The sequence below is a fragment of the Falco punctatus genome (genome assembly GCF_963210335.1).
Source record: "Falco punctatus genome assembly, chromosome: 6".
NCBI classification, from domain to species: domain Eukaryota; kingdom Metazoa; phylum Chordata; class Aves; order Falconiformes; family Falconidae; genus Falco; species Falco punctatus.
Window position 1 is genome coordinate 35,590,556 of NC_137585.1, and position 11,802 is coordinate 35,602,357.

Sequence of the window (11,802 nt, forward strand, 5' to 3'; positions counted from 1 at the left end):
GCTGAACCTGAGTGGGAGGCTCAGGTACAAGCATCCAAAGGACAACTTTCTCCCTGTAAAAGGTCTTCCTCAGAGAGGGGAGACTAAGTAGGCAAAACAGAGGAGTCATCTCCATTCCAACCTGCACTCCTTGAAGGCCTGAGCATGTCAGAAAGAAGATTAAATACATGTGTCAACATGAATCAGATAGGCCATTCACACAACTGAGTCATCCTAAACAGAGGGATGCTTGGATCAGAACAGTGACACAGTTTGTCTCCATCAGTCGTAGCCTGTCATAATTAATCACTATTACAAAGGCAAAGAGAGGCTGTGTCTGCAACAAGTATTTAATCAAATGACATATGAAAAGTTTTTACAATGACTGAGAAACCTGACAGAGGCTGTAATAAGAACAGAAAGTGCAGGACTGCTCAGGTTTAATAGTCTTTCAAAGCATCCTTCCCTTCCCATGGTTTATTACTGCTGGTCCAAAACATTTCTCCATTCAGATACAGTGCTTTAAATGCACTCTGCCAAATAACACAGGTGGCAGAAGGCCTACATCCCAAGGCGGGGGAACAAGATTTATATTTGGCTTGGTCTACCCTTCTACATGAAGGATGTAAGACATGTTGGCTGGAGGGAGATAACTGTAAGGAGAGTGCATCTCAGAGCCAAGAGAACCTCCATGGCTCTAGCTGGCCAGTAACAAGTTCTGCACAGACGCAGAGCTGCTCTGCAAGTATGACATTAAAGCCCACCCTGACAGATGCACATCTCTGATGTACTACCTCAAATACACCAACAAAATAGCCAGTTCTGTATGCTGAGCACTCAAGCTGCAGAAGGACTGGAGCTGCAAGAATCCCTGTCATGTTGTTTATGGTCTCCCAAAGTATTCTCTCTCAAATTTACGGAAATCTTCCTCAGTAAAGACAGTGCCCTCAGGCTTCTTCTTTGCCATCTTCTTTGGAGGCTGATCTTTGGCCTTCCTGCCTCTGTTCTGAGCAAGAACCTTCAGATAATAAAAAAGGAAAAAAATAAGTCATTGTTATCCAGACCAAACCACAAAACTGTGATTTTCAAGCTCACCTGCAACATCTCTGCTACTCTACTAGTACCCTGCTATAACCTCGAATACCTTCAAAGAAAAGTCGAGAGGCAATCACCGATGTTAATCAAAGCAAGTCACTGGGACAACAGCAAATACCAACTTGGTATTTGGAGTCAAATATGAAAACTACTCTCTGGTAAGGTCACAGAGATATTCTGAAACTATGACCTTATTTTATCCTGTCTGTCCATGACACAACCTGAAAACCCAACAAGTTGGTTGAATTCCGTCAGCATTTTCTAATGTATTATCACCTCCTTTCACAACCTCCAGCCTGAGAAACACTGCCTAAACCACTGTTCTATGTAAATTAACAGCCTGTATCTCATAAAGATAGCCCAAGATTCTAGCAGAGTCAGCTCTTCTCCTCTACAAATCCTGGCATGAGACTACCTTTTGGGGAAGACCACTGGTTAAATTCTCAAGTTATGAGAAACATAATTCAAGGTGCTATTAAATTCTTACTACATGAGCCAGCAGCACATCTGGTTCCTTGCTGAACAGCCTGCAGCTACAGAGAAGGCCAGGTCAATAGAGAGTAAGGTGAAGGTCTGAACCAGGGCTTCTTTGCCAGCTGAAGCTACGAAAGATCTTTGATAATTAAGAAAAGCCAACAGCTGTCAGTACATTTTAACTAGTACCAGAAAACATCATAGGCGACAACATATCAACAAGAGTTTAAAGCTTAGTAAGTTATTTGCCAGTGCACACAGAAATTCCTCAAGATCATTTGCAACCAGAAACTTAACCTGACTCCTTTGCACAGGGTCTAACCGGAAGATCTGGGGATGACTCCCATTCACCTGTGTCCCTCAGCAGAAGCAGACTCCCAAACAGAAATGACAGTCTTACTTGTTCTGTGATGGCTTTGTTTGCAACAAATTGTCCCTTCAACATGTACTGCAGGTTTGCTCTCAAGTGATTCACAGCCTTCTTCTTATGATACTCCTCTAGAACAAAGCAGAGAGGGATAAAACACATCAGCTGCTCATCCAGGCAGTATGCAGAGAGACAGAGAAGGATCAGCAAAGTCCCGGGAGAAAAAGACAGCTCAGGAACAAGGGTGTGTTCACAGATCAGGCTGTGTTTAAGTCGGGGACACCAGAAGGCATCCAGAAGGACAGGAAGGGATGGATACAAACGACCGGGAGGGTGGTTGTGGGACACCACAAGGGGACCCGGCGCGAGGGCTGTGGAGGGCGGCAAAGCTGCCTCTCTTCCCCCGGAGGTGGGCTGGGACTCACCTATCACTGACTTCACGACTCTGCCTTTGACCGTGGCCTTGTTCCTGCGGGGCTCCGGCGCCCTCTTCCTCCGCCTCGCAGCGCCCGCCGCCCTGGGGCCGTCCCGCCCCTCCGTGAGTCCCGGCGGCGCCTTTCCCCGGCCTGCAGCGGGAGGAGGGACGGAGTGACCCGAGCCGCACGCCAGGAATCACCCTCCCCACGCCCCCACAGCCCCCGGCCCCCGCGGGCTCACCCGGCGCCTCCAGCAGCTCCAGGCCTCGCCGCAGCAGGGAGGCCGACATGCCGGCGTACCCCCAGCCGGCGGCCAACTTCCTGTGTCTCGGCGCCACGCTTCCGCCCGCGCGTGACGCCACTTCCGTTTTCCTCACCGCCACAGTTCCGGCACCGCGTGCGGTTTGTCGCGCATGCGCAGAGGGAGCTGCGGCGCGTGTTGGGCGGGAAGGTCCGTGGCGCCATGTTGTGGCGTCGTGTTGTGTGGCGAGTACCTCAGAGCCGTGCTGAGCGTGCGTCGCCCGCAGTGGGCACGCCGGGTTCGTGCTGGTGGTTCTCGTTTACCCGCACTTCTCTCCTCCGCCTCCGCTGTGTGTGGCCCGGCAGCTGGCCCACAGGCTGCCTGCGCTACACCTTCACAAAGCTGCTGCAGTGGGGACTCCAAGGAGCCTCCAGCCATCAGAGGTATAATAATAGCAGGCCGGGAGGAAGGGGGACAGCAGCAACGCGGTCATGTTTTGTCTCAGCCAGGCTCCAAACCCCAGATTTAACTCTGCTAGGCTCCGCTGGCACGGAGGTTCACTTTGCCAGAGATTGCAGAAGTTATTCAATATTACTTTATTTATTTAAAGCTTTCTTTCCCCATTTTCACCCCTTTAGAGACTTGATGCTAATGTCTGCTAAATTTAGCTATCATCTGAATAAATCTTATTCAATTATAGCCAGTGCTGGCAGTAACAAGCTGACACTGGAGAACAGGGAGAGAGGTTTATTGTCTCTCAGACATGTCCTGCAGGGACAAAGGGATACAAGCAGCTCTTACTGTTTTTGATAGTAATGATCTCTAATGAGACCTGGTAACAGTTAAACCTCGGTTCATTAAAAGACATTCATTCTCTGGAAATTGTTCTTCAGCCTCTGCAGATGTCACCTCAATGCCTGTCTTTTTATTGTTCGTTCTCTTCTGAATCACTCCCTGGATGGATCCCAGCATCTTGTGTCAGTATCTGCTGGCGTGATTTATGATGGTGCTAATATGTTTTTCTGGACGGGACCTAGTGGGTACTCATTCCTGGCTTCATGGCTGGGGAACGTTAACCATTTAGTGCTTGTTCAGCACATTGCTTCTCAATCTTATTTTTCCTTTTACAGTAACTGAATTTTTTGGTTGATTTGGAGGGACAGTCAGTGGGTGTGTACAGCAGCGCACTTTTCCGTTTTCTTGTTTTCTGGTAGTATTTAGTGGAAGATAGAGCTTGCTCAGCTCTTAGTTCCCTGCCAGGTTTGCCCCTCCAGTTGTGTGAAACCTAATAAAGTTACAAGGAGGTTATCGTAGTTTTTGCAAAGAAGCAGCTGAACAAGCAGTGAATTAATAGCCTATTGCTGAAATTGAAGAGAGCACTAGAAAGCATTCTAGTCAGCAGAAGATTTGTTATTGCTTGTATACTCAGAACATCTTTATCTTGGTCAGAATGAGAAAAATGATAGCTGCCAGTGATCTTGCCACAGGAAAAGTGTTTCCAAAAATACTACATCAGTCAAATGCTCTCTTTTGGCCCCTAAAATACAATTTACAGTTTTTTTGTAAGCTCTTTATGGTTACATAGTGCATAGTATATTCAAGAGAGCATGTTCCACTTGTTAAACACTACATTGCATCATTTATTAGGACCACCTATATTGTTGTTACACATGCTTAGTGTTAGAACGGTGTAACCTCATAAATGCGTTACAAAGGCACCTGAAGCAAAAACATCTTCTTTACCAACACCACAAAACATGTTTAACAAATCAGTGTTTATTATCCTGTTGACTGAAAATATATGCCATTTTCTACTTCAATTGTAAACTATCACTAATGCTATCCTATTTCTGTTGTGCCAATTAATAAAGCTCTCAGTTGTGTAGGTCTCTCAGAAAATCTGACTCCCTTCTTATTAAATACCTTCAGTAGCAAGAAATCATAATACAGGCAATGCTTCCTTTGACCAGCAAGGTTGAGTGCAGACTTGCTATGGTTTTAGTCAGCAATTACCTGCAGAATAAAATTTAATGAGTGCACAAGGGTCACTTTACTGAAGAGGGAAGGCAAGGCACATTCTTTAACTACATTCAGTCTCCTGCCTCAGAATCTGGTCAGGCTCTTGGAGCTAGTTAGTGCACCAAGAAATTAAATGGATGCACACTTTGTGGTGTGATGTGTTCCCCAGGTTTGGATCTGTTGCCAAAGATCATGGTCCAACATGGGCCATGGATTTTTCAATACTTTGTAAAATAATGCACCTGTTGTTAATACATTATATTTTTCAGCTCCTTTTAACAGAATCTGGCAGCTTTTCTTGGGGCATGATAATTAATGTTTCTCTGAACTGTGTTCTGGCTTCAGCTGTGATCTTGCCAGACATAGTGATAACAGTATCTGTCATATCTGTTCAGGTGACTTTGGTACAACTAATACCTCTCACGCTCCTGCAGACTCAGGCACAGAGTCTTCCGTTGTTCTTTGACTTTAATAGAGAATTGTGCTTACAACTTTTCCCTGCAGTGCTAAACAACATCAGTTTATTGACTGATTTATTGACTGATATTGACATTTATGTTAGGAATGTATGATTGTCTCTTAATATGAACTGGATTTTACCTGTGTATTATATGTAACTTTAAATCTGTATATATGTAAATTTTAGGCGTTTGGATCACATAATCTCTTCTACATGTCATAAACTGTAAAATATCTTCTGCTGACCTTAAATTAATTCAACTACCTGTATTTGATTAATCTGCTTTATGCTGAGCACAGCATATAAAGTGCTGTATTTCTCTTTGCAGAGACTTCCATGGCTTTATCAGTCTCATAGGGATGATATGCTTCTTATTTCATGGTGATATATACATTTAACTATCACTTTCTTTTGCCCGAGTCACTGTTCAAAGCAGTTGAGCAGACCCTACAAATAGCTTTTCCCAGACTAGTATGTGCTGTTAAAAATGTAATGTTGGGAGACTTTGTGTCTATGTCAGTAAAAAAATAATCAGTATTTCATTATACTCTGCTCAAATTAAAATTTCATCCTAGAAAACTTTGTCACTTTGTAATCCCTCAAAAATCAGTGCAGTTAGCTCTTTGAAGTGCTTTGGAGACAGAATGATGTCAAATGGTGTTCATTTAAATTATAAAATCCAAATAAATTGCTGTCTTAGAGCCTGAATAATCTAACTTTGGATGTCAAAACCCACAGGTGCTGTATTTCAGATTGAGAATGTCTTTGTTTCTGAGTCAAGCTATCTTTGAACGCTTTCTGATGCTAATGTTCATGTTTTATAGCTTTCTTTAAATCTCATGCCTCAGTGGGTACCCATGAGCTAGCTGGCGTTTCAGTTATGTATAACCCAACATATACAGATCAGTTTAAGTTTTAAGTAACCTCCATATGTGAATGTTTTCAGTTCATTTTCTGCTTGCTTTCTTATGGTATTGAAAATGGGATTTTCCCCTGTTTGAATATGTTGATCAAAGTTTCTGGTTCATCTTGGCATTACTATTCTTCTCCCTATTATTCTAGGCTTTGGAAGATGTCTGAGATTATGGTACATTTGGTCTATTCCACCTTATTACTCTGTACAGCATGCTAACAAAAATGTTACTGTTATTCATGGTTAATCATATTGCTGTCTGTGGCAGTTCATAACAGCTGTTTGTTTGCTCTTACTTTTTGTTCCAGCTTCTGGATTCAGGGAGTTACGTAGGAGTCTCAGTCTGGAATACTGTGAAGAATGTTAGAAGCAGAGAGGAGCATTAGAAGTAAAATACAACAATTACAAGCATTTATTTAGTTTAGGGCTTTTTAAAACCAGCCTTACGATTCTGGGAAATGGGATCCTGGTCTTTGAACACTTGGTATTGTCCACACTGACATATATATCTGTATTTTCTCTTCCAAAATGAATCAGACCATTTTCAAGATGATTTATAACAGATTTTCACCTCTGTATGTTTCTTAACTTGTGGATTATGGAATGCACCTTGCTTTAGACAGCTGTCCAGTTTCACCACATCCCGTATTCTGTATTTTCTCTTAAACAGCAGTATTGAAAAAAACAGCTGCTGTCATTAAGACTTACCTGTGTTTGCCAACTTGAAGCAGATTGTGTTGTGGTCACTGTTCCTACAAAGAACCATGGGTCACTGCCAGCCCTGTCCTTTAAGTACATAGGAACCTTTGTCCTTTAACTGTGTGACATGCCTTTGAAAAGCAATTTGACTTTCTGGACTACTGAGTCATGGATAAGTGCCTAGTTACTTTAGACTGACAGAAAGCCTTTTATTCTGATTTTTTAATTGTTTTAATTTTCTTTTTTTTTAATTATTTTATTTATTTATTTTTAATCCAGTGCAGATACTTTTCTCTTCCATGTATTTTTCAGCCTGTTCCAGGTCACCAAGAAGGTGGCTCTGTCTTGCACAGCTTCTGCAGATAATGTTGGCACAGGTTAAGATTAAATTGGCTTCCCACTATACTAGATGCTATAGTACGAAATGAACTCTGCCCCTGAACAAGACAAGAGTTATTATCCTCCTATACAGACGAGATAAGGAGGCACAAAGACTAAGCAACTTGCAAAGTAGTTGAGACAGGATGAATGCTCAAACTAGATCTTCCGAATGCCAACATGGAGGCTCAGCCCAAAACATATCCTTGTTCTCCACCTGCTGTTTTTTGGCTCCAAATGGGAGAAAAGCAAGCATCGGTAGCTTTGTTGAAGCGGTAAGAACCCACTTTGTAGAGAGAGGCAACATTTTTGAGAACATAAATGTTATATTTAGAAAAGACCCAAACAAGTTCTTCAGGGCTTAAAATATTAGAAGGAAAGCAATTTGCTAGTAATATTTTGCACATAATACAGAGTTGGTGTCACAAGGTTTTTGTGGTCAGAAATAATGGGGTTTTGCATCCAGACTCACAAAAATGCCTGAACTTGCAGTGCCTTCATACTTCTGTCTTTGCCAAAAGGGAAAAATCTCTTCAGAAGGGCATCTGCTGTTCTTGCACGCCTCCTAGAGTGGATCAGGCAAACAGGTCTGTAGCTGAAGGGCAACAATTTCCCTCTCTGTTTCCCACCACTATTTTTAAATATCAGGAGAGGGAGAAAGTAGTAGAAGAATCCCAGGGCTCAGAGTGACTGATTTTTCTCTGTTCCTTCTGTGGGCCATGAACATGATTCCTAGGTCTTCCTCCTGCCCTCCCCACCTACTTCATTCCTGCAGCATCAGGTCTGGGAGAAAGTGGCAGAACTTCCTGCTACTGTTTCCCCCAGTCTAGAGGGCCAAAAGATGTCCTGTTGTAGCTGCTTTTCCTTTTCCCTAAAAACCTGGGAAAAGAGGATAAACATCCTTTGGTGGAGCAGGGATAGACCTGAGTGAATAAAATGTGGTGGCGCTGTGGACCAGGAACCACTAAATGCTGGAGAACAGGAGTAACGGATGGCAGACACAGGACGGAGGCAAAGGCAGGACTGACACAGGGATTGGAGTGGGTACAAGTTTGCTTTATAGATTGTCAGGCTGAAAGAAATGCATTGCAGGAAGGTGACCAAAGCGTGGACAACACATACTGCCATATATACACACTGGGGGTTACTGAAAAACTGGAGAGCTTTGGGCCCATATCTTGCTTTTTGGGGATCTGACTTGTTAACTTTTGTGGTTTTGTGTCACTGGTGATGCTGGATCAGCCCACCTTCCAGGAGTTACAAGCTGTTAGGTGGAAGCCTTTGAAGAATCTTCCAGGACATCTTCCCTTGTTACTTTAGAAGCTTACAGTTAGTGATAGGCTTGATGAGGCTTACACTTCAGTTACCAGTGTCTGAGCCTCCAAGCTTACCAGGAGCTTTTGTTTTTCTTTCAAATCAGCTTCAAGCAGCTGGACTGTTACCTGTTGACTTTAGTGTTTTACTTTTCTTCCTCCTGGATTTCAGCCTATCTTTTCTTTTTCATTTTGTGCTTTAGAATTGGTCTTTCCCTTTTCAACTGCAGACTGACCTCCCTGGCTTGACACTTGACCTTTCATTTCACCTTTGGCTTTCAACTTACTCTTTATTCCTCCCTTACATTGTTTGATTTGCTCTTTGTAGCTTTCTTTTGTGCTGTGGTCAGAACTGTAGATATTCGATGCCAGACTGAGAAATTCATCCCTAAAAATAGTCCCCTGCCAGATACACATAAAATGGACAGAAATGGAAACAGGGCTGTTGAGACAAGGTTCTGAGTATAACATTCTTTAATTAGCGGGATTTGTAAAAAGGCAGTGGTGATTCTCAGTTCTGGAAATATCGTGGCCTTTGATGAAACAAAGTCTTGTTTCTTCCAGGAAGGATGTATTTTATCCTGATTACAATGGAAATCATGATTTGTCATGTAAAGAGCTTGGAAATACACAAAGAGGCTGTATTAGAGCTGAGAGCTTAAGTATCCTCATGCTGTGCAGATGTGAAATTGGGGAATGTCAGTCCTTGTTGAATGTGGCTGCTTTCAAATGAGTGACAAAGATGTGGAAGGCTCCATGTTTTGTTCCCAGCCTCTCTGCTCCAAGGCCTTAAAATGTTTACAAGCCCCGGAGCTGCCTCAGGATGCAGCGAAGTTTAGCTAGTTATGCTTGTCACCAACCATTAAGGATTTGGAGACAGACAGGAGATGGGCTGGTGTTGTCATGGGCTTTTGTTGCCTTAGGCAGGCCTTGTTAGTGGATGTTTCTGCTGTGTGGTGCAGAGCAGAGCTGGTGGAGCTGGGGGCGGCATCGTCTGCTGCTGCAGCTCCTGCCTGATCCATTGTGCTGACGCTGTTCTGGTCTTCCCATGGCTAAAGATGTGTCATATGCCCTGGTTCAGTGGCTAAATGTGTGTCCTTGTCCCCCAGTCCCTTTAGGCTTGGGAGGGAGCCATTTGGAGACAGTAGGAAAAACAGGAGGAAGTGGAGGAGGGACAGGGTCATGAAGGTGTTGCGGGGCAGGGGACAGCGGGCCCACCAGCATGCATTGGAAAGGAGCAGGTCAGAATAGCTGATCCTCTCCCCCCTTGTTTCTGAGGCAGGGATTGAGAGCAAGGCAGCATCATGGATTTATCATAGAATTATAGAATTTTAGAATCATTTAGGTTGGAAAAGACCTTTGAGATCATCAAGTCCAACCATTAACCCAGGACTGTCAAGTCCATCACTTAAATCATGTCGCTAAGCACCGCATCTACATGTTTTTTAAATATCTCCAGGGATGGTGAGTCAGCCACTTCCCTGGACAGCCTGTTCCAATGCTTGACCACGCTTTCTGTGAAGTTTTTCCTAATATCCAATCTAAACCTCCCCTGGTGTAACTTGAGGCTGTTGTCCTGTCGCTGATTATCTGGGAGAAGAGACCTATCCCCATGTGCCTACAGCCTCCTTTCAGGTAGCTGTAGGGAGCAATAAGATCCCCCCTGAGTCTCCTCTAGACTAAAAAAACCCCAGTTCCCTCAGCTGCTCCTCGTAAGACTTGTTCTCTAGACCTTTCACCAGCTTTGTTGCCCTTCTGTGGTCATGCTCTGGCACCTTTATGTCCCTCTTGAAGTGAGGGCCCAAAACCAAACGCAGGATTTGAGGTGTGGCCTCACCAGTGCCAAGTATAGGGGGACAATCACTTCCCTTGTCCTGCTGGCCACAATGTTTTGGATACAAGCCAGGATGCTATTGGCCTTCTTGGCCACCTGGGCACACTGCTGCCTCATGTTCAGCCGGCTGTCAACCAGCACACCCAGGTCCTTGTCCGCCAGGGATCTTTCCAGCCACTTTTCCCCAAGCCTGTAGTGTTGCATAGGGTTGTTGTGACCCAGGTGCAGACCCAGCGCAGAGCCTTGTTGAACTTCATACAGTTGGTCTTGGCCCATTGATTCAGCCTGTCCAGATCCCTCTGCAGAGCCTGCCTGCCCTCAAGCAAATCAACACTTCCCACCAGCTTGGTGTTGTCTGCAAAGTTACTGAGGGTGCACTCAGTCCCCTCATTCAGATTGCTGATAAAGATATTAAACAGGACTGGCTCCAGTACTGAGCCCTGGGGAACACCACTTGTGACTGGCTGCCAGCTGGAGGTAACTCCATTTACTACCATTCCTTAGGGTTGGCCACCCAGCCAACTTTTAACCCAGTGTAGATTACACCCATCCAAGCCATGAGTAGCCAGTTTCTCCAGGAGAATGTTAGGGGAGATGGTGTCAGAGGCTTTACTAAGGTCCCGGTAGGTGACATCCACAGCCTTACCCTCATCCACTAGGTGGGTCATCTTGTCATTTAGCTGCAAGCAGCAGTGGGGCTGAATGCTTATTGCCACAATGCACACTTTGCACCCTCAAAACACGTTTTTTTTCAGAATTTCTCAGAGCCACACAGAATAGCATATGAGGCTTCCCAGATCAAGGAGATGTCCTGTCCTGAGGCTGGCATGCTTCATTTGTCAGTGTGGTGCCAGACCTCTCCCTGCACTCTACTTTTGTCACTTTTCCCCCCTCCCTTTATTTTCTTTCCTTCCTTTGCTTTCTTTAATAGCTGCATTTTGTCTTTCCTTGTCTTATTCTCTGTTTCCTTGACTGCTGTATCTCTTTTAGCCCTTGCTTCTCCAACCAGGCTCTGCAATTTCTGAGGCTGTTGGAGGGTGACAGTTCAACCTGACCTTTTGCCATTTGTTCTTGACTCCCAGCCGTTGGGTCCCTCTAAATTACACATCTGGCTCTCTCCTCTCTCCTCCTCCTTTCTCTCTCTTTCCATCTAGCTGTCCTCAGCACAGTGTAAAAGACAGTTTTAGAAAAACCTGAAGATCCACTGGCATGTGATTGCCGCCCCCCCCCCCCCCCCCCCCCCGGCTCTTTTGGGGTGCAGGGGAAGCCCAGGAGGCACTAGGTACCACGGCACACATACACTCACCACATTAAGTACCCCCGGGCCAGGCTGCCTTCTCCTCTAGGGCTACATCTCCTGTTCTGCCTCTGTCTTCTGAAGTCTGGGGAACAAATGCCACCAGGAGAGGAGGCCAGGCTGCCATTTCTAGCACGGGTGTGTGGTGCCACAAGGACTCTCCTCACTAGATGTCACTGTGAGGCTGGGTTTTGCCTGCCACAAGCACAGCAGCCAGGAGAGATGGGTGCTGAGCTTTAGGAAGGCCCTGCCAGAAGCAGCGGGAGGGTGTGGAAGAGATTTGCAGGACAAACGTTGAGTTGCTGTAGGTTTTACCC

At 44.9% G+C, this 11,802-nt stretch overlaps 1 protein-coding gene across 1 annotated transcript; it reads right to left on the reverse strand.

Moving 5' to 3' along the window:
* Positions 1-315: 315 nt before the first annotated feature.
* On the reverse strand, positions 316-2,717 carry RPS19BP1 (ribosomal protein S19 binding protein 1). Its single transcript, XM_080392983.1, has 4 exons — positions 2,573-2,717; positions 2,341-2,481; positions 1,949-2,046; positions 316-997 (listed from the first exon to the last, which is right to left on the reverse strand). The coding sequence occupies exons 1-4, from the start codon at positions 2,619-2,621 to the stop codon at positions 863-865; spliced, it is 423 nt and encodes a 140-aa protein (XP_080249109.1). The 5' UTR covers positions 2,622-2,717; the 3' UTR covers positions 316-862.
* Positions 2,718-11,802: the final 9,085 nt, after the last annotated feature.